Consider the following 23,770-nt stretch of genomic DNA (forward strand, 5'->3'; position numbering starts at 1 on the left):
AAATTTCTGGGCATAACCCTGCCTGTACCACCGAAAGGTTGGCGAACAAAATATTTTTGTTGGAAAGATATCGATCAGGAACCAGGGCTACCAAGTTGAAAATTTTAGGAAAATAGCCAAACCGCTTTCCTGCAGGAAAACTCCCCTTCCTACTAGAGAAGTTGGAAATTTTCAATGAGAGCCATACAAAAATACTGAAGACATTCGCTGTGTTTTTATGTGCAAGCCTTATCTTTAAAAAATATTTTTTTTATTGAGCAAGCTATTAAAAGATATTATAAATTTCTGAAAATGAAATCGAGCTAGTGTTCTTTTTGTGTTCTTGCTACACTAACTGATATTTTAACTAATAGTTTTCGTTTTGTATAACAGAGATGTCTTTTCAGAAATTTGAGTGTTTTTTTTGAAAGTTAAGAAACATATTTTAACTAATATGTAGCCTAAGTACAGCAACTTGATGTTAAAAAATGTATGTTGATGTATTGGAAAATAGCCTTGCTTAGCTCCGGAAGAACTTCTTGTATCTAATATTCTTCGTTTGTATTTCCCTAATTTTGGTAATGGAAATGCTTTACTTTGAATTTATGATTCCGTCATGTGTGTGGTGTGAAAATATTTAACTAAACAGTCCTAAAAATGTCTTGACTCAAGGCGCTGTTAAAATGCGGTAGGTCGTAAAACTGATCCCAGCTTCTTCCATTTCTTCCACTAAATAATTTGGAAAACTGTCTGGAAGATATTCCAACATAGATGCATTTGCTTCGTCGACTCTGCCTCCAAAGATTTTAATTTTCGAAATTAGAACTCCTACCTAAAAAAAACAAAATTAATCATTATTAAAATTATTATATAATGGGGTTGTTTACTCTTTCCATACTCTTTAACAATAATAAAAATAGTATGGCAAATGAGGCAGTGAGAAGCAAAGGGATACAAGTGGTTAAATTCAAAATTTGGGAAAAACCAGTATAACGGGCAGGTGAACCTCTCCCCTGTCTTGGTGAAGAGATAGTACTAGTAGTAGGAGCGTGCACGGAGGGGGGGGGACGCCTGTTGGCATGGGCCCGAACCTGAAGGTGGTCCAATATTTTTAAAACTAGGGGGTGGGATAAACAATATGGAGGGGGCCCGGAAAAGTCATTTGTGACGGGCCCCAAAAATTTCTGTGCACGCCCCTGACTAGTAGCCATGGTAGTTGAAGCTAAACAGCATGATTGAAAAAAAAATTTAATGAAAGCCTTCCTAGGACCTTATTTTTAAACGCATTTTACTCAAAACTTGAAAATTTCCACTTACATCCCTTTGCTTCTCACTAGCTCAAATACAGAATCCTTTGAAATAAAAATTATTTTAATACTTTTGAATCTGAAGAAAAGCGCTGTATTATTTCGCAAAAAATAATGTTTGCAATAACTACAAATAAATAAATAAATGCTGCAGATAAAACACTGAATTTTTACAATTTTTCAATAAAAATTTCATATTCAAATAAAACAATGATTGAATTGAACAAATTCAAAAAACAAAATCCGTAATAATAATTTTTCGGCATTTTTGGAATGCTTTTGAAAAGTTTTTTAGGGGGTTTGACCCTAAAAATCCACCCTTTGTTTACGACCCTGTTTGCAACCACAGTAGATAAAAAAAATTTCAAAATTTTTAAAATCAAAACTCCAATGTACATGCAAGGATTGTTATGAACAGGGGCGCGCACAGAGATTTTGGGGCTCGTCACAAATGACCTTTACGAACCCCCTCCATATTGATTTCCTCTACACATCCTATATATTTTACCCCTCATTTTTCAAATCTCGGGCTCCCTTCAGGGTCGGGCCCGGGCCAACAGCTGTCCCATCTCCCCCCCCCCCTGTGCACGCTCCTGGTAATGACCCCTAGCACTCTGATTGCGCCACTGATCTGGTCAGGGCCGCAGAGAGCCAAGGCGAGGCTCTTGTCAGTTGTGGCACCGGGCCCTTCTCACTCCCCAAAGAAAGAAAAAAAGAAGGAAGAAAAGGGGGAGGGAAATCAAAACTGCCTCCTAGAAAACACTTAACTCTATTTTAAGTGCTACAACAGTAAATACTGAACGAATAAATTTTACTTAATCTTTACTTTTTCTCTTATTTGGAGTCCTCCCCCCCTTTTCTTTCATCCTTTCTTTTCTTTCTTTCTTTCCTTCTTTTATTTCATTCTTTTTTTGCGTCAGTGTCGCCGAGCCCCCCTCCCCCCGAGGCCCGGGCCCCATGGGCGCCCATATGCAAAATTCTAAGGGGGGGGGGACTCAGAAATTTTCCCTATTGTTTAGCACAACATTTTCCCCATGGAAACCAGTTTCAGTACAGATTAGAGATATTAAAATTTGGCATTTTTAATAACTTATTCATTGATGGATAAAAAAGAATTTTTTTTACATTTTTGCAAAAAAAAAAAGAAAAAACACACACTAAAAGCAAGGAAGTTCTCAGCTCAAAGGGGGGGGGCTTCAGCCCCCCTTGCCCCCTATATGGGCGCCCTTGCCGGGCCCCTAGTTTCCAACTAGGCTGACAAGGCCTCTCGTCGGGCCTAGATCTGGTGTGACGAAATAACTCGTTGTAATAATTTAAAACTAATTCTGCAGTACAAATAGAGATAACTCGATGACTCCGCAAGCTCCATGTTTGACCACAAACGCATAATTCATATCCGTAAAGATAAGAGAAACAAAGTTGCAAAACATCACGCCCTGTAAAACATTGGCGAAAGTTGTTTTCCGTATGATGTCCTTGGGGAGATATTTTCCAAAAGACTGATGCTCGAGTAAATAATAAGATCCTAAAAATCCAGAATTATCTCCGGTTTTGCAATTTCTCCCGTCTTGACGCACTTGAATTAAAAGAAATTCTCCGTGTCGTAACAACTGATTTTTGGAATGATCAAAGCGAGATCTCTTAACGAGTACGATTTTAAAATTATTGTATTCATAAAATTTTAAATATATTTAAATTTACAATGACACTATTTCTGCAGGTACAGTCGAACTCCAACTATCCGAAATGCGACTATCCAAACCGCTGATTATCCGAATCGCTTTCAGAATTCGGAAGGAAAAAAATTGTGGAGAATACGTTCTTCGATCCACAAACTAATGATTCTATATACTCACGCTATAATCAAACAGTTTACAATTTGCATTTTTACTTTTGCAGCGATAAAGCTAAAAATATTACAAGATTAAAAAAAAACTTTTACATTCTTAAGCTTAAAACAGCTTCATTACTATTACGTGCCATGCCAAAAAAAAAAATAAATAAATAAATAAAAATAAATAAATAAATAAAAAATAAAAATAATAAATAAACCCGACGTGAAAATATATTTAATAATCTTTATCTATACTAATAATAAAGCTGAAAGTCAGTGTCTCTGTCTCTCTGGATGTCTGTTTCTTTGCCACAGATTTAGTTCGTAACATTGAGGTGAGCACCTCGAAGAGATTTTTCTAAAATTTGATTTTGTTCTTTTTCTATTCCTCTTTCAAGCCGATTTTACCGAGCAAATTATCATACCATGGACGAATAAATTACCATAACATGGACGAGCAAATTACCATAACGTGGACGAGCAAATTACCATCACATGGGTGAGCAAATTAACAAGTATATTGGCGAGAAATTCGCCATCCATTATTTGTAAATATACAGGCGAACCAAATGACCTTTTAATTTTCTACTACGTGCTAAACCGTGCGGGTATGCTAGTAGTCAACATAAGAATTAAAACGTATGAACAGACGAATAGAATTCTACTAAGTGGAAGACATGATCTAAGCTTTGAGCAGTGGTTTTTTTATTCATGCAAAACAATGCGCTTTGATAAAAACCATATTTTGAATTAGAATAAGAGCATAAGAGACCGAATATGCCACTGTTCTCACACAGGAAGAAGAGTAATCATTAAAAAAAACGCCATCACGTGATCCCCTGCAGACGATCTCGTAACAACGTATCATTGTTGTTAAACAAACACATTAGCCTTCTCAGGCTGGAATTTTTTTCGTCCATCATTACTCATCAACTTATTATTTAGTATTCAAAAGTCATGCATAATTCATTCTATATTATATTCCAAAGATTATTTGATAAGATATTTCATTCATGCATAAATTAATCGATATATTTGAAGAAATGATTTGCGATGGAACGGCTTTTATGCTTGCTGGTAAGCCTAATTTTTAATTGTTTCACTCAAATTATCCATCATAAATTATATGTTATTGTTCACTGATTATGCTATTTCGAAATAAAAGCAACTTTGCAATACATTTCCCATTTATGGCATTTTAAATGGGTCATTCACGCAATAAAATGAACACTTTAAATAATATTTATTCTAAAGAGACTTCAACAAAAGTAGGAAAATCCGAATTGCGTTTTTTATTTCGAAGTAGAGGCCAAGATTTCCCTAGGGAAAGTGAAACATTTGCCGAGGGCCCCTGATGCTTGGGGGGAGCCAAATTCTGTTATAAAAATCAGTTTTTGTGTTGTGTTTGTACACTATTCTACAACTTGGTTGTGAGTTTGTTTCTAAATAAAAATATAGCTACCACCTCTCACTTGGTAATTAACTCTTTAAATTATTGTTTTTTCTTTTTACAATAATTCACCAGTTATACTCTTTATCTCAAGATATTTCAGAGAATAATACATTTGTGTGTTTCGCGTTTCTCTTCATTAAACGTATCACAAAATTTCAAGGTTTTAATCGAGTACACACCCAAAACTTTGACTTAAAAGCAAGCTTGTGAAATATTATTGAGGTTTGGGAGAATTTTGCAGGATTTCGCATAAAAATGGCGTATAAAAAAAGTGCATAGTAGATCTTAAACGACTTTTTCTTGGACCTAAACCTGCAAGTTCCAACCTTGAGTGTGAACACTTGGTTTCAGTACAATGTAACTAATTTTAACTTATGGCACTTAAAAATACTCCTTTTTATGCAAGGCATAATGCTGTATGGCGATATTGAAATGCAAGCCGTCGTGGGGGCTCCAATGTTTTATTTGCCCACAGGGCCCCAAAAGTAAAATTTGGGCCCTGTTTTCAAGTGTGTATTTTCCAGGAATTCTTACTTTTTGTCCAAAATACTTTTAGTTTAGCAAAAAAAAAAAAAAAAGTCTGATGTTTTGCGCAAAACATTCAATTTTTTGAGCAATCACGATTGCTTATTGCTTTCATTTGACTGTTTTGGTGTCCTATCATTTTATTTTCCCGCCAGCACCCTCTGCAGCATCACCGTCGACCGGCTCCTCACGATGCTACTCCTTCAGCACAAGCCGTCTCCATGTTGCATCCATATTTTACACACACGCGCATACATACACAACTACACACACACATACACATTCACACACAAACACACACCTACACATACACACACATTCAGGCCTGCACACAGACACAAACACATATGCCTACACACAGATACGCATACCCCCGCACACACAAACACACACGTCTACATACACACACTCGTGATTGCGAAAAACATAATTTGAATTCAAGATGTCAAAATTCAAATATTTTTTTTTAATTATATTCAGCGGGGGTGCCTACGAGGGAACACATCATGGCTTAGACTGCACCATTGAGTTTTATTTTTTTTTTGGGGGGGGGGATTTGGCAGCATTCGGGGAGGTGAGTACGCAGCTGCTGTGTTTGTGTGTGTGTGGAAGGGAGGGGTAAGGAAATGGGCATCCCTGTGGTCAGATCCGTCATTTGAAAACTTTTCTCAATGTCAGTGGCAGGAATGGAAGGCCTGGGTTTTCAGTGGACCCTTCATTTTACGTGGGTTTGATTACACGCGGTTTAAGATTTGTCGTCTTTATTGCTTTCCGCTGGTGAGATTTGATTTTACACGGATTTTACTACATTGCAAACAGATAAAAATTTCCCATATTTCAAAGGCAAAACTCCTGAGATTGCAGATAGCGTACAATAAACTGCATTTAGGAGTGCTAATAAGCGAGTTTGGACCACTGGAGACATTTTTTGCGATTGGTTCCGGAGCTCTTTCTTAGAAGCAAAGTGAAAAACTCACACAATTCACAAAGCTCACTAAAATAAATAACTCTTAAGTGAAAACGGAGGAAGAAAAAACGAGGATATCGAAAACGACAACACACAATCAAAAAGTTTCACATTGAAAGTTTCGAGCCATTAGTTGACAATAAATAGCAAATGATCTTTCTGATTTGTTAGTGAAGGAAGATCTCGTCATGGCAGCGACGCGAGTGATCACGGATTCGTTAATACCCTACAAAGAACTGCAGAGAAAAAAACTAATAACTGCCAAAAAATGTCATAACTAGTTTGACTAGTTATAATCACCAAGTTTATTCATGTTTTCTTCATGTGCAATGTGCATACGTATCGAAATAATTACATATTAATATTTTTTTTTTAAATCAATGGAGCATAACTCTGTTTTAACACTACTATTAAAGTCTTAGTTTTTCGTTTAACGTAAAAACTTAAAACGAGAATCGACTGTGAAAATTTCATCAACTTTTCGCGTAAGAAGTTTTGTAAAGATTGTAATTTTGCTTGAGGGAATTTGTGAATTTGTATTTCTTTGCGAAGTTAAACACACGAAAGACCAGCTGGAGTAGGGGGGGGGGGCGCTTGGCTAGAAAATATCCCGGGTGCACATCATTTCTTAGGAGAGCTCTGCGTGAATTACGTAGTTATAAAAAATCTGTGAACCTAAGATCCTTGCGGTATTGTCCGTTTTTCACAAGGGACTTGACTCCTCCTTCGTCACGTGATGATTCTATTTCGCTGTTTTCGACAGAAGGTATATTCGGATCATAGCATTTTGTTGTAAAAGCCGCTGTTTGTAAAATATAAGAATAACTAAAATGACAACAGACAAGTGAAGCAAGTGATGTGAAAGACACTAAGACTTTTTTGCACATTAAAATGCACGCCCAAGTTAACGCTGTTTGGTTGTCTCAATTAGAAGCGCAAGGATATGTTTACCGATCACCCCAACGTGAAATGGAACTCTGCATTCGAGAAGGCGTGGCGAAGTGCCTTTTCCTGAAAAACGGACAATACTTCGTTGAACACTTTTCTGTAGGTGTAGTAAGCTGGAAAAGATTTCCTTCCCCTTCAGTCTCATATCCAAAAGCATCATTTTGTGCTAGGGATAACGACAGCTTGCCTACTTGTTGCCATTCTACAAAAGACCATCACTTTTGTAGCAGTGAAAGGACTAATGCTAAAATGACAAAGTGCCTCCCTGTTAAAAAAACAAACAGTGTTTGCTCTTCTCTTACCCTGTTTAAGAGGCTAATGTCTACTTCCTCTCCACTTCTGATATCGTCTTGGAGAGCTTTCAGCACGTAGTAGAGAGCCATATTCAATGCTTTTACTTTGTCTTCAAAAGGTGTTACGGTTCTGTAAAAAATTATAATCTAGTAAAATAATGAGGATGGTGAAAAAATAAGATGCGAAAAAAGAAAAGAAAAAAAAAAGTAGGGAGATAAAGAAAAGTTTTCTGGAAAGGAATTCAATTACATATAAGGTTACCGTAGGTTAAATATAAAATTTATACCGCTTTCTTTTTACTCTTTAACAATTATTATGTGAGCTAATGTTCACACGAGTTTTCGCCGAATAAAGCTGTCGTTGTTTTTAGAATTTTAACTCGGGTAATTACTAAGAATGCAAGCAGGCTCTTCATTTCAAGATTATCTGGAGGGGGTGGAGGGGTCATTAGGCGTATGCTCAATGCATATATTTAAAAAAAAAAAAAAAAAAAACAAAGACCGTGCCCACACACAAGTAAATACAAAAAAATTTCAAAACGGGGTGGGGGCAATTACCTCTCTTTACCTCCATAAATAACGGGCCTGGATGCCACTCTCACTCCGTCTAGTTCCTCACAGTTCCTCATCAGATGATGTCACTGTTTCTTTCATTTTGTGTGTGTGTGTGTGTGTGCGCGCGCGCGCGCGCGTGTGTGTGTGTGTGTGTGTGTGTGTGTGTTTTTTTTTGTTCTTTACCAGGAGTAGGATTATAATGTATCAAAAGTTTCATCAATTCTTCTTTTTTGGCCACCAAAAAACTTTTAATCTTCCAAGCCTTTTTTTCAGCAGCTGCTTTAGGAGACAGCCTATTAGTATAGCTCCCAAAAGTTGTTCAAAGTTAAGGTTACGGTAATAGGCTTTAGAATTTAGCTGCTTTCCTGTAGCCTGTAGTCAATATAATCTTCCGACATAAAAATAAAATATATATTTTAAGTGTTTCGATAATATATTTCACGAGAAAAGTATATATACTTCACGAAGCTTAAATTTTTGCAGTTACGCCAGACTCGCGAAAATTAAAGCCTCACGAAAGTAAGTGCTTTTACAGTTTTTAATAACTTGAGCCAGTTTTACTTTGATTGCGCTTCATTTATCAGAAATATGAATGTTACAAAATGTCTTGCGTAAAATACCCAATTAGAAAATTTTCTGAAATTTTGTTTTTGACTCGTAGCGCTAATCCTACTATGGTAATTTATGTATAGGTAAGAACTGTTACCCCCTTTCCCCCCAATGTAAATCCTAGCTGCGATGCTGGTTCTGCTGACGCTGATATAACACAACCGTCGCATTGATGTAACCATTGCTGAACCACTTTTGGTTTCAATTTTTAAGGTCTCTTCCATGTTTAACTCTTAATATTTTGTTGTTTCAAAATATATTTTCTTCGTAAAATTTGACAGCAAAAAAGGAAAAAAAAAAAGAAAAGAAAAGAAAAAAAAAATAACTTACCCGTTTGTCGTTTCTTTTTCTTCCACTTTCGTTTTAGATTCCCTTCCTGTCACTGCAGGGGGGAAAAAAAATCTCTTTTTATAATTGGAGCATTCGTTATCAAAACCAGCGCAATTCATTTCTTAAAATTTTTTCTAAGTGACTGTTCATAAATGCTGTCACATTTTTCAACATTATTGATCCCTCCTCCCCCTTTTGTCACATATCACACTATTTTTCATTAATATATTCTTATAAAAAAGGGTGATATCACACAGTTTGTCACCTACTTTCGTTTTAGATTCCCTTCCTGTCACTGCAGAAAAAAATCTCCTTTTTAAATTAAAGCGTTTAAAACCAAAACCAGCTCAATTCTTAATTTATGTTAACTGAGTAGCTGTTCATAAATGACGTCACATTTCTCAATATTTTTCACCCCTTCTTTCCCTCTCGTCACCTACTTTCGTTTTAGATTCCCTTCCTGTCACTGTTTATAATTGAAGCATTTGGTAGGTACACAAAAACAGTTCAATCCTTTTTTTTTTAATTTTACCGAAGGACAATGAATGATGTCACATTTTCCAACATTTTTAACCCATCCTCCCCTTTTTGTCGCAAAATGTCGCACCCCACATTTCCTCTACCTCTTTGTCACATGTCATATCATTTTTCATCAATATATTCTTATAAAAAAAAAGGTTGCTATCACACATTTTATTGTTAACTCTTTCCTCCTTCTTGTCACAAACTATCACAGTTTCACAACCCCCCCCCCTCAAAGCACGACATCATTTGTGGATAGCACCTGAGAGAATTATGTATAACATTTCAAGCTCTACTATTCCACTTAGTTTCCCTCTTTTTTTTCACTTGAGAAACATTCGATATGCGACTTCATTTTTTTTCTTATGTTTTTTTCCTTCTAAAAAAGAACTATTTTCTAATTATTTTCTGACAAGCATAATTTCAATCGAGTTGGTTTTGAAGAAAAACGGTGGGATTGAATTTCAATTTTTGGGTTCTCCATTTATTCCGATTTAATTCATGTGGGCATGTGTGCTTCTTTTATGCCATGTTGCTTCTTATATGCCCATCGGCCCGCGGGCCGATGGGCTTATAAGGGGGTGGGTGGGGTGCCATCCCAATCCCACCTATGCACCCTTACGCCCACAAGCCTGAAACGCATTTTTTTTTTAATTTATTTTTAATTTTTCGTTTAATTTTATAATTTTTTTTTATTTTTTGGTGCAAAAATCCTTATTATTATTTTTTTTAACATTTATCATATTTCATTTTTTGTTGCAACTTCCTCATTTATTCAATCTTTTTTTTTTTTTTTTTTGACCTGACTGAGATGGATTTGTTCCAAATCGCTTTGTGGTGTGATAGTAGTGCAACAGCAAGGATTTAGCTTGTTTTGAACCAGGGGTTTTGGCAGCGGTTTTCGACCTGATTAAGAGGAATTCTGCCTTTGTGGAGTATATATCGACAAAGAATTTACAAATTAGGAAAAACAAAAAGAAAACTTCTTTGAAAATTTATGGATTGAACTGGTTTCGATACTAAACGTCCCACTTAATATTTAAAAATATACTTCAATATAAACTATCAAGTGTTCAAATTCAAAAGCCTCAATTACGTTCAAATCGCTTTTCTTAAAATATAAATTTAAAAATCATGATGAGGGACTTACCACAAATGCCAAGAATGGTAATAACCACAAATAAGCCTTTGCTCCCCATCTTTTTAAAATGTGATTTTATCTTGTAAATTTCTGCAGAAAAGGTCAACGAGCCAGCATTCGAAAAGGTTTCTTTCTCTGCAGCATTCTTCTTAAATCCATAGCTTTATTCTTATCAGATGTTTCGTATCTGTGATGAGATGCATTTTTTGCTTAAACTCATTGCCATGTGGCCTTGATAATTTTTGATATTTAGAATTTTATAAGACGAACTAATGATAAGACTTAATCTAAAATGGGATTTCTTCATTTATTATGCAAAAATGTTTTAAAAGTTGGAACGTATAAAACGGACAAAAAAAAGTCCCTTTACGTCGTTTCTTTTACGTGTATTTCGACTGCACGTCGAGTTTCAAAACTCCTGACCAAATGTATGTGGCGTCAGGTAGAGGGCGGAGGAAAAAACCCGTCCCGGGTGTCACCCTTCGGAAAGTGACACCCAAAATGGATTTAAGAGTTTATGAAAACTTCAATTTTGACATTTTCTCCAAAATGTATCTTAAATTCATCTCTATTCTATAAACATTCTGAAAATGGAACATAGGGGAAGCTGCTGTACCCACGGACAAAATTTACTTTTCAATTTTTGCTGGTCTTTGGGAATAGATAATCGGTCGGAAAAAAATTCTGGCAGAATCTATAACTTATTATCTAATTTGGCAATTTTTGTCAGGTAAAAATCTCAAAGCTTTCAACTTCAAAAATTTTTTCTTAAAAAATATCTTTTTTGCACGTGGGTACAACACCTTGTTCACCCCACGGACAGGTGCCTTTGTACCCATGGACATATAAAAAAATGATATATAAATAGGTCTGAGGAACTCAGTTATACTTTATACATTTTTAAAAGCCATTTTATATTGAAATACTTGAAACATCCATTGAAAATAACATTAAATAAAATATCCAACAGAAATTAAACTTTGAAAATTAATCGAGGGTTTTTCCCCTTTTTAAAAAAAAAAAAAAATTTCTTTAGTTTTTAACATCAGTGTACTGTTTAGAAAAGTTATTGCTCTTAATAGAGTTAATGATGCTATGAATAATTAATATGTTTTTAAACAAAAAAATAACTAGATTCACGATAGTATGACTCTCTATGTACTTACATAATAACTTCAATTTATATGCAAATTGAAACCTTTAACCAAAATTAACCCATTACAAAAAATCTCCGTTTCGATTAAACCAACAAAAATCTAGAAAAGTCGACTTCAATGAAAATAGGTGGGATTGGCGGTATGTAGATCCTACAACATGTGGGGGTTACTTCATCACTATATCTTCAAGCACCACTTCAAATTCATCATCATTGTTAAAAGCAAATTTTGGACGTTGATGACAAGGTACCATTTTGAGGTACTTCACAATGTAAGAAGACTGAGGTGTGACCCAAGGAAACTAAAAATTGCGTCCATGGGTGCACATGATTATGTGTCCTTGGGCACAAAGGTACGCCATTTTGGTTTTTCAAGCCAGTCACATCGACATGACCACAGTTTCACAACATTAAAAATCAGAAGCAAAACCTTCAAAATATAGGGAATCATGATACTTACTACTAAAATGAATAATACAATCCACGACGGACGAAAAATAAAGAAATTGCTCATTTTTTTTTTTTTTTTTTTTTTAAACTTAGATCCTACTAAAACCGAAAAAATGTGATCGAATCTTAAATGTTGTAAATGTCTTAAATTTGATGGCGTTGGAACTTCCTGGGGTATTGGACAGGGCTGTGACACACACGTTGAACGCCGATTAGGATCTCTCTTGACGATACTCGGAATTTCCCGACCAACGTACGTAGGTACAACCGTCCGTGGGTACAGCAGCTTCCCCTAATCTGGCGGCAGGACGCGATTACATATGCGTCTAGAGCATATTTTAGATAAAATGCGTTCATAACTCAGGGATGCCCCCCTAAGAGCAAGTGCGCACCCTCTAAATATCGCGAAGACTCCCAATAGCAAGACCCCCCCCCCAAAAAAAGGAGAAAATACCCGTCAAAACACCCCGCCCCCTAACAATTTCAATGGCGCAATCTGCGTCATGTCCAGGTGGGCACCTGGGAGGGGGGGATAACTTGTACTTGCCGTTTGAAGAAAACACTCGTACACCACATAAATAAAACTTTGTTTCTGAAAGTTGTACGAACTTCATATGTATATAAAATATTATAGCATAATGGTTTTCAGGGTGATACTACTATTACGCAAAGCCTTGATTTCCTCCAATGCTGTTTTATTTATTTATTTTTTTAAATTTTATTTATTATTTTTTTTAATTTTTATAGTCATGTCACTTTTCTTGCGGGGGCGGTTTGTAACTTTTGTCATATACTTGAATGTTGTATCCAGACTTTGACCGCAGTAACCCAACCATGATGGGAATTACCGCTCAATGCATGGTGTAATTAATTGTTGTTGTTGTCATATGCCTGCTGGGCTGACAATTTGGGGAGCGCTGCTTCACTTTTCCAACTTTACTGTAATTTGGAGTGAAGTCCGAATTCTACAGTACACACATGACATAAGGATCCGTTTATAGGACAACCATTCACAGCACAACAACACATTCACCCAAAGAAAGGACAAGGAAAGGAGAGAGAAAGTACATCCAAAGAATATAGATAACGCGGTACCACCATCGCAGTCAGACTTCTCTGACCACTAGACAAGGCTGGAGGCACCTTGTCCGTAACTTATAAAACGATTAAAAAAAAAATTAATTTGAATTTTGTCATCTTGAATTCAAATTATGTTTTTCGCAATCACGAGTGTGTGTTTGTATGTGTGTTTGTGTCTGTGTGCAGTCATGAGTGTGTGTGTAGTTGTGTGTATGAGTGTTTGTGTGCGTGGGGGCGGGGTATGTGTATGTGTGTGTAAGCATATGTGTTTGTGTCTCTGTGCAGGCATGAATGTGTGGGCAGTTGTCTGTATTTGTGTGTATGTGTAGGTGTCTGTATGCATGCGTGTGTGTATGTGTTTGTGTATGTGTGAAGGGCTATTTGTGTGTATGGTGGTGTTTGTGTATGTTTGTGTGTGCGTGTGTGTTGGTGCGTGTATGTATGCGTGTGTGTGTAGGATATGCACGTAACCTGGAAACGGTTTTCGCTAGAGGAGCAGCATCGTGAGGCCGGCCGACGCGACGGGTGGTGCTGGCAGAGGGTGGCGCCGCGCCGGTGGGAAAAATGATAGCACGCCAAAAACAGTCAAATGAAAGCAATAAGCAATCGTGATTGCTCAAAAAAAGTTCATTGAACTTTTTTGCAAATCAGTTGATTGAGAACTGTTCCTTAATCTTTTGAGTTATTCTGCGTTACAAATATTGATATTTTTTTTTGTGTAAGTTTGTTATGCGTTATGCGTAGTCATTCATGTTTTCTATTAAGTGAGCGTCATTCCCATTCTTTTCTCTATTTGAAAAGAATCATAAGCCCAAACACACTTATATGTTCCCATCAAATTTTCTGAGGGTATACTCCCAGTAATCCATTACGCACGATTTATGTATGTGATCATATACATAGTATGTCATAATATGAAAATTTATGAAGCTTGATATACGCTATATGTCTAAAAAAATGTTTGAGAGCATACGGTGTATATGGAGTATAACCCTATGGGAACACCACTGCTTATATCTGCTTACTTCAGTTCAGCGCTGAGAATAATTTGTAAACTTTATTTACAAAATTAATTTTATAATTGCAGTTGAACTCCCTTAATACGACCACGTTTAATACAAAATCACGGATAAAACGAACATTTTGTTCGTTAAGTTTGGTTTGCTATCTAATTACATTAAAAATGTACATTCAATTGAAAGTCTCAGCTAAGACGAACAAAAATTCTCATCTCTTTACTTACTGAATACTGTAATTTTCTCTTTTAGAAATGATGCATCATTTTCTTAGGTAGTAGAAGTCTCGTTGTGCACGGAGAAGAAAATGTTAAACATTTTGCACAGAAAATAAAGCCCGTTCATTTGCTTACCTGTGGACACTTTAATTTAATCGGATATAAAACTCTTCATCTTCCATTGTGGAATACAACCTATTCTGCGATTGTCGACTATTATTTTCCGTTTTCAATATTTTCCAAAAACATTCAATTTATGAAATGTAAGTGATAATTTTTATGAATGTTTTAATCGTTAGATGACAATGTGTGTATTAGTAGTAACATTTTTTAAATATAGGTAAGCATTTCTTCGTTTTTTCACAGCATCACTCATTCACGGTTGTTACGAATAATAGCTAATACGAACAAATTCGTGGATTTTCGACATTTCGTATTAACTGAGTTCAACTATTATTCTTTTTTGCTTTTGGCAATTGTTTACAAGCTTGACCCACCCACCAACGAAACAGCTAGTACAAAAAAAGCTGATGTAAAATCATTACCTTTGAAATTTTCTTCAAAAAGTTTGTACAGTACAGGTGCACTCATCCCCTCCCCCAAGCCCAATGCTCACTGGCGCAAATCCTCCTTCCCCCCAAAGTTTTCTCAACCCTGTTTCCCTTTTTTAATTTTCAGCTCTCTTTATTTTACTTATTTTTTAAAAAATATTTTTTATTTTCTAATTTATTTATTTATATTTAGTTGTTATTATGATTATTATTTTGTTAGAAAAGTTCTGTGCTACGTCAATGACATACCACACACACAAACTAAATAAATAAATGAAATAAAATATCAACAGAATTTTTTTTTAAATTAAGAATGAACCAATAAGTGAATTAAATTTAAAAAAAAAAATTCCTTTACCCCCCAAATGGGTGATGCAACTTGCGCCAAACTCCCCGTTCTTGTGAACACCCTCTGGTACAGTAGTATGCAAAAAAAATTGTTTTTCGGGGGGAACTTCTGTTTGTTTGGTAGAGATCGTTTGGAGTTAGTAAATATATAGGTGGTGTTGTATGGGAAAGCAGGTTGTGACTTCCAAAGAGGTCAACAAGGCCGTGGCTTGGGCTCCTAATTTTTGGGGGTCTCCAACTAAGTAAAATTGCTTGAGCTCTAGTCTTAGAATATTTATCATTGAATGAATTAATGACAATAAATAGTAAGATTAAAGACTTTTACCTCATCGCTCTTCTTGTCAGCTTGATCGCCGGGCTCCCTCCCCCTATAAAACTTTCGAAATTCATACTATTCATATCCCGAGCCGGGCCCTCTCAACAGCCGGGACCCTAGTTTCCAACTAGACTGACATGGCCTTTCGATGTCCCTGCCACTTTTATGAAAATGTGCAGAAAGTATTTTTAAATGACTTAGCTGGAGAAGACAAAAAATGTAATTTTCAGTCAGGTTTTGTTTTTGCTATAATCAATGAGCAGAAAGAAAAAAAAATAGTTATAAAAATAGAAATAAATACATAAAGAACCCCCATAAATAGTTAAACTCTCTTAATCGTGTAAATAAGGAATAATTTAAATGATACATAAACTTCATATCCCACCCCTCAACTCAATAAAAAATAAAAGAATATTAAGATTTTTTTTTCTATTTATTTCGAGCGAGAAATTGAGCACCGCAGCATCTCTTTAGCCGACACTCCTGTTTCACCGTGATTTTTTGTGTTTGTAAGGCTTGACAACAGAGGGCCCCAAAAACCTAGGACCCCACAGCATCTTAATCGGGCAACCATGAGTGGAAGTTAAGTCAGCCTGAACACTTAAAACAAACGTTAAAACATAAATAAAAAAAATTTTCTATTATATTTTATTTTTCTATTTATTTATATTCTTTTTAATCCCCTCCCTAAACTCAGAGCACCAGTATGTATAAAATGAACAAAAGTAAGTAATCTATCTCAAAGTCACACACGCAAAAGATAAACAAGGAAAAACAAATGTCAATAAAGTATTCCTTTATTTTCAAATAAAGAATCATTATTCTGGCAAAATAATTTACACATTTAATTTCAATAAAAATGAAACTGGGTGACGAGAATTTGACAGGCTCTTATTTCTTAATTAATAGATCTGTTTTTAAATACAATACAATTTTCGGATTGGGACATTTTGTTAGGGGAATCGGATCTGAATCATACAATTTATATGCGGTATAATCTCGTTTATTCTTCCAATCTTTGGTCTTCCAACTGGGACCAAAGGCAATCCGACAAACGAAAATCCGGATAATCCTGGTAATAAGGAAAACGAAACAATAAAATCTTGCCGTTTATTACGACAAAAAACTATGTTTTGTAACTACATTACACAGGATTGTTTACAAAACGTTAAACTAAAAGAATAAAATTTTCATTTTATTTAAAAAATCATTGGACCACTGGCCAAACACGTGTGCCGTTTTAAGGAAGCTTTGTCCAAGCAAACGCTTTATCTTTAATAGGTCAAAATAAAAAAAAATAATGTTTAGTACATGAACATTTCTGGTTTTACTAATTAAAATTATATATGAGGCAGTGAGAAGCAAAGACAAAATTAAAAACTTGAAGATAACCAGTACAAATAGTAGGGGAACCTATGACTAGGGGAACCTACGACTTTGAGGCAAGAGATGGTACAAGTAGCCCTGGTAGGTGCTTCTGTACTGCATGATTTAGAAAAAAAATCAATGAAAGCCTATCTAGGACGTTATCTTATACGCGTTTTACTCAAAACTTGAAAACGTCCACTTAAGCCCCTTTGCTTCTTACTGCCTCATATGTGAACATAACTATTTTGGAAAAGGCTACGAATTTGATCTGGATTATCCAGAAATCCGGATCAACGAAGGCCGGATAAACGAGGTTCTACTGTATCTCTTAAATTGAAGGCCAAATAGCAGAAGCTTGTTTTTCGAGGGTCAACAGTCATCTAATCAAGAAACCTGTGGACTATCTGGATATTATGTATACGCTGTGTCGATGATTTCTTTTTCACACAAAAATACATTCCATAATTTCCATCTTAGTATTTGAATCCTCTTCCATTTGCTTTTCTGTCCCACTCTTTTTCACTGGGCAATCGCTTCTTTTAGAGGCTTGGGATACAAAGCTGCAACTTTTGCCAGCGTGTCCTTGTTCATACCGAGGATAACTCCACCGGCATTTTGAATCTTGAATGTCAGCACAAGCACCTAAACAAAGTGAAATATTGATGTAGAGACTTATTTAAATGTAGGCTGTGTTGTAGTTTAAAAAACATTGCTTGGGGAACTCTCAGCTTGTAGTTGGGGGGGGGGGGGACTCACCAGAAGAACAGTCGGTTTGAAACCACCGGTATTCCGGTATCATGTTTCAACAAATACTGAATATCAGTACCGAATTTTTAATCCGGTATTGCGATTACTAGTTGTGACTCGTAGCATTACTGTCATTTAATGTTTAGAAACCGTGATAAAAAAATGATAGGAGAAAAAAATGGATCACTGCAGATAATGTTTTGGCTTACTGCTTACCGGTGAAAAGATGATTAGTTCAAAGGTGATATTGCTCAACTACAGGTTGTTATGTAAACGGATGATATCAGAAATCCCTACTCTCGGCATTAAACTGGTTCCTTACATTTTCCTTGCAACCCGCCGTGGAAGGCACCTTTCCTCCAAAGAGTTCAAAATCGAAAGAAAAAGTCACGAAATAAAACTGGGGGCAGTATAGTCCGTTGAGGCTTACAGAAAACAAACAAACAATCGCAAACATATCAAAAGATTATTATTTCGTAATTAGCCTTCCTACTTAAAACTCATAAGCGAGTTTTAGAAACACATTAAGCATTAACAATGACACAAATGAATATTGCTCACTGCGAAACTTTTTCAGTATCAATGAAGCCTTTGTGACATCTGATGAGCTTCCTGAATTGAATGTTCCTCACATATAGAACCAAACCCAAAGAATCTTTCTAATTTCCATTGGCAAAGGCGCAATCAAAATATTTTCCTAAATTTTCTCAATGTTATTTGTTATATTTTTGGTAACTGGATATCTGTATTTTTCAACTTACAGAGTTATGTGCGGTATGTGTCTTTCATTAACAGTTTATTTACCTTTTAAATTAAAAGATCGATCCGAAATTAAATTATAGCATGGTTACTGAACTCATATTACTTTATAAATGCAATTATATTTCGTCAAAATGCTAAATCTAAATATTTGCAAGTAACACTCAGAATTATTTTCCCTGAGGAGTGGGGCTAGATTTTTAAAAAATAATGTAGAGTTTCTATTATATTTGTATTTTATTATTACTATTATTTTTGTTTATTTATTTTGTTGAGCTCCTTATTGTTGTGCTTACATATACTGACATACTGCTTGGATGCAATGCCCCACTTGTTGATCCATGAACTTGAGGTTCTCAAAATTCGGGCCACCACAGACGGGACTTCGTTCCATTAAAATTTTTAAATTTTAATGAAACTTTTAAAGTTCTCTTGACTTTTTTATTTGTCGGATTATTTTACACCAATGGAGCTTTTAATGTTTAATTAAGTTGGTGGATTGTTTTACATTTAAAAAAAAACTATTAATGTTGTTCATGGTTTTTTTTTTTTTTTTCCAAGTTACTTGGCGGACTATATTTTATTTTACCAAAAACTTAGTAGTGTTTAATGGCCTACTTTATTCACGTAACGGATTTTTCATATTTTAACTTTTGTTCTTGTTTAATGGCTTGTTTTATTCAATTGGCATATTTGAGACACAGCTTTTTGATTCATTTTCTTCTACTTGAATGCATCAGTTAAAAAAATTTAAATGATGAATTATTCTAAATGAATTTAAACACTTAAACTTTTTAAAAAACATTAAAAAGTCAAAGTGTATAGCATCGTTCAAAAAATAGTTTGTGTGAAACATTGAACAAACATGCCGTCAAATACTAGGGCTACCGTACTGAAGTAGAACGCCTCCAATCGGTAGTTTCCAACAGCAATGAATCCATTACATCAACAATGTACCCTATTCTACTCTACACCCTAATCCAGCTTTTCTTAATTTGTTTTATTTGTGGAATCCTTTTATTTCTCACGTTTTTCGTAAAACCCCTGGTCTTTTGTAACCAGTTTGCAGTTGCATAGCCAGGATTCTGTTTCAGAGGGGACTCAAGTTCTTACATGAAACAGACTATCACATTAACTATTTATCATTAAATCACTATTTAGATTGATTTCATTAATTATTGATAACTTCCAGTTATTATTTGTTGTTGTAAAATATCAATGCACTCCTCCTTGTAACTCTGAGTATAAGGGGCAAATAACTTCAGAATTTGTGATTGAGTTTCATGATTAAAATATTTTTTCAATTAGGAAAAGCAATACTTACCTACAATAGTATTAATAATTCACTTAAATTTACACAGAAAAAGTTTCAAAACCTTAAAAATTAAAATGTCTTTTTTTTTGACAATTTTTTAGTTATTTATAAATCATGGACTTAGATGTTACTATATGTTGACGTCAGACAGAGTTAGGATATTTAGATGCCCTTGACCAGAACTGCTCCTTAAATTGGTCCTCACTCGTGGAATGTTGAAATTGTCCTTTCAACTGCTGCCATAGATAAAGGGAAAGTGGCTTGTAACTACAGCAGAATTATTGAAATTGGCGTCAAAAATCGTAATTTTAGGCAATATTTGGTGATGTTATGGAAAAAAGGTTTAGTTTGTACTCCCATTTTTTTTTTTGAATATTGAAATCACCTTAAAAGTATCTTTGATGATATTAGGGGATTAAAAGCTTCTTCTGGGAATGTTTCGGAATAGAAGTTTTTAAAACGCAATTTTAAACTATCGTTGGAGACATTAGGCGAGAAGGAGGCGTTTCGGGATTGATTCTTGAAGGCACAATCTCAGGCTATTTTTGACAGTCTAAAATTTGCATTATTTTAGGCAATACATAAAACTATTCCTAATGTGACAAGCCCCGATGAGTAATACCGCTGAGATTAGTACTATAAACACGGGCTACTTTGGCCCGGATTTTGGAACTTTTCTCATTCTTTTCTCACACACACAATAATTTTGTAATTATTCATATTTCCAAGCTGTGGAAACTTGTTTTACACATCTAGAGATTTCTTAATTTAATTTTTGAATAGTGATCAAGTATTTTTATCCTTTATTATTGTCTTTTATTTGGGCCAATGTTGCCCTTGCGTTTGGGTTACCTTCGTCAAAAGTGGTTTTCCCTATTTAAAATCATCGTAGAACTAACTAGAGCCAAAGAAAGAAGTGTGCTCATAGAGAAACGTATTTATTTGAAAGGAAAATACATTTTGCAAGAAGTTTGAATCACACATAGTTGTTTTAAGGAAAATTAATTTTTTTTTCAAATGTGTATGCACACCTAGTTATTGTCTCAGAAACTACCGACGGAGAACAGTCATATTTTCATCAGTTTTGGAGGTTAAATAATTTTATCAAAATAACACCATTCTTAAAACAAAGTATCTTAAATTTTTGGTCACTTCCAAAACTTTTTGGGGCATTCCATGCTCTCAATATTCACTCCTTCTCTCGCATGAAACTGAACTCTTTGGAAACCTGAGCTCATTCTATTCTACAATAATAAAATTCCGTAAACTTTCCCACAAATTAAAACATATTTGTAGGAAGTAGATGCAGCTGGGTAAATCTTTTTCTAAACCTCCTGCAATTTTTAATTTTTCTTCATCTTCCACAATGAAAGTCATGCAACTCAGCCCTGATGAATTGAATCTGCAATCTCTCTCTCTCTATCCGTTGCCGAGAATTCCAGGTTTTTTCTTGTGTTTTTCCTGTTAAGAGCCTTAGTTTTAGCCATTTTTACTTTTCCAAATCTCTCTGGCGCATTTTTTCACGTTTTTATGCTGGGCCAAAGTTGGTCGTAAATTTTAATTTAAGAGATATATTGTCATTGTAAATTTGTTTTAAAAAACCCTAATTAGAAATGAGAAGTATAATTATACTAAGGCACAGCATAGAGTATTCAATAGTGCTCATAAATAGGTACTTGAAAAACTTTCAGCTGATGTAGAACTGCTTCTACATGGAGAAGTTAGAGAGGTTATGAAGGCACATGTTAGCACTAGGAATTTAGAACAACAAGTGTTGCTTCTTCAGCAGAGCTATAGAACTGCTTGGTATACATAACAGAGTGCTTGGGGATGCTCTCTGGTGGAATCTGTCAAAATATGTGAAACAATTACGCCCTGAAGGTTGACAGAGGACGTTGTATCCTTTTCTCCATTTGGGCCAAGGAAGGACCCTAGGGCCAAAATAGCCCGCGTTTACGGTATACGAAAGTAAAAGTAAAGTTATTTTTAATTTTGAAAAAGTGTCAGTTCTATCAATTTTTTTAAAGAACAAATTTGAAAGGAGTGAAAAGAAAACATGCAGGTCTCATGGAGTCCCGAGAGCGTTCCGTGGAACCCTGGAGTTCCAGGAGGATTTATTTGAAAGGAAAATATATTTTGCAAGAAGTTTGAGTCACACATAGTGCAGATGTAGCCCGAACACAATTTCAGAAACGCTGTCCTAATCTACTAAACGATCTGTTTTACCCTCAAATGGACTATCCCAGTAGAGCAAGTATTCCCTTTTGGATTCGCAAGTAAAGCTCCGCGAAGATCTATCTATTTCTTCATTGTCACGTGCCTGGCTTTTGCATTCCCTTTGCTGTCCCAATCCATTCATAATCATCGATTTTTATTAAGTTGTGCAAATTCGAGCTAAACAAAACATATCTCATCAAAAGAGCGATGAGTAGTCTTCTGAATCCGTTGAAAACTGGCGACGCGACTAAACAATCCCGGTGCAATCTCTACTGGATATCTGCTCCAAAGTTTATCTAAATGACTGTAGGCGGCGCTAAATATCAATTAATGACAGCTGTTTGGTTTACTATAGTATTGATTAAGTGCTCGAAAGTAACTTTACCTTGATCAAAGATTCCAACGGTATTTTATGGCCGTAAATAATTCTCCTGTTGATATCTTGCAGTACAAAGTACAGTCCAATATTTAGTCCTTGTACTTGAGGATCCACGATGCCTGGTTTAACTGCTGAATCAGAGTCAATAGTTCCGGCTTCGCTTTCGATGGAGGACGCATACCTTGATGGAGGATTTTTGATTGTGGACGTTTGTGCCCTAAAAGTTTAAAAAAAAGTAACCATTTTGAGGTTTGACACAAAAAAAAAAAAAAAAAAAAAAGAGACTTTTTGTGACTGTACTGAAAAATCGCCAAACATAAATTTGGGGAAAAACAGACAAGCATGTAAAATTCGAAGACTGCAAATTTTGAAGAAGGCTTTCGATTCAATAACTGAGGCTAAATCTTGCGAAGTGATAATACGGTGATAAGCATTCAATTACATCAACTCATAATTCAATAAACATTCAACTATAGCTGCTTTTTGGACGTTGCCGCCAAATTTTGGTGATTTTTGACGATATTTTTGCACAATCCGTCCAAAGTCTCCAAATAAAATTATTTAATAGAGAGCTTTAGAAGTTGAAATGAAACTGAAGCGAAACAACAGGAGTGTAAATGAAAGTTATCAGTCATTAGATATTTGTGTGTTCAAAAGAAAGAAAAAAAAAAGAAGACGAAAACAGCACCTAGCCCCTGGCATTCATTTGAATTTTGACGTCTTGAATTCTCAAACTATGTTTTTCGCAATCACGAATTACGATATTGCCCTGCTTGTTAGGATTCGTGTTTCTATAAACGGTTCCTATTGCAATCCTAATTGCGAAAAACCATAATTTGAGTTCAAAATTTCAAATGAATGACAGGGGTTGGATGCTGGATATCTAAAGAATGTTGTATAAAATAGAGAGGATTTGGATATGAACATAATCGATTCCCGGGAACATGGTCGCCACAGCCCAGAAAAGGGGGCATACTCGCGGTGTCCCGCGGACCGAATATGAACGCCACCGCCCAGGAGGAGAGACATGCTCGCGGAGGCCGGTGTACCAGAGGACTTTTGCATTATAATCATAGACAAAAGAAGCCAAAGGAACATTAACTACGGTCAAGAGAGGGCAATAAGTAATTTGTGATTGCTCAAGGGGAAAAAAAAACTCACGGAACAAAACGGTAACCCTAGGAAAGAGTTTGACCCAGAGTAATGGTATTATTTCCGAAATTTTAGAAATATTGTTTCGGAAAGAGCATGCTTAAAAACATAGGATTTAACCATTTTTAAAATAATTTGCCGGAATTTAATATTTTTAAACAATTATTTTAATCGGTGCGCAGATTGAAATTCATTTTTATACGCTTCTGCACATGACATCACAAGTGATGAAATG

The 23,770-nt window shown here is 35.4% G+C and overlaps 2 protein-coding genes across 2 annotated transcripts in view; both read right to left on the reverse strand.

The window, feature by feature from the left end:
* Window positions 1-23,770, reverse strand: part of LOC129222660 (uncharacterized) — a 516,294-nt gene that overhangs the window by 479,883 nt on the left and 12,641 nt on the right. The window contains exons 3-4 of the mRNA XM_054857189.1: window positions 22,390-22,600; window positions 17,028-17,608 (exon numbers count right to left, since the gene is read on the reverse strand). Coding sequence (XP_054713164.1) covers window positions 17,486-17,608; window positions 22,390-22,600 — 334 coding nt within the window. The 3' untranslated portion in view covers window positions 17,028-17,485. The remainder of the gene's footprint in view (window positions 1-17,027; window positions 17,609-22,389; window positions 22,601-23,770) is intronic.
* On the reverse strand, window positions 490-10,574 carry LOC129222662 (uncharacterized). Its single transcript, XM_054857192.1, has 4 exons — window positions 10,473-10,574; window positions 8,801-8,852; window positions 7,316-7,436; window positions 490-811 (listed from the first exon to the last, which is right to left on the reverse strand). Exons 1-4 carry the CDS (start codon window positions 10,519-10,521, stop codon window positions 647-649), a joined length of 387 nt encoding a protein of 128 aa, XP_054713167.1. The 5' UTR covers window positions 10,522-10,574; the 3' UTR covers window positions 490-646.

Source organism: Uloborus diversus, chromosome 5, assembly GCF_026930045.1.
Source record: "Uloborus diversus isolate 005 chromosome 5, Udiv.v.3.1, whole genome shotgun sequence".
Lineage (NCBI taxonomy): Eukaryota > Metazoa > Arthropoda > Arachnida > Araneae > Uloboridae > Uloborus > Uloborus diversus.

Coding starts and splice junctions, on each gene's coding strand:
- LOC129222662 (XM_054857192.1), bottom strand. CDS start 10,521: ATGGGGAGCAAAGGCTTATTTGTGGTTATTACCATTCTTGGCATTTGT. Junction 8,853..10,472: donor TACCATTCTTGGCATTTGTG/GTAAGTCCCTCA, acceptor TCCCCCCTGCAG/TGACAGGAAGGGAATCTAAA. Junction 7,437..8,800: donor GAAAAAGAAACGACAAACGG/GTAAGTTATTTT, acceptor AATTTTTTACAG/AACCGTAACACCTTTTGAAG.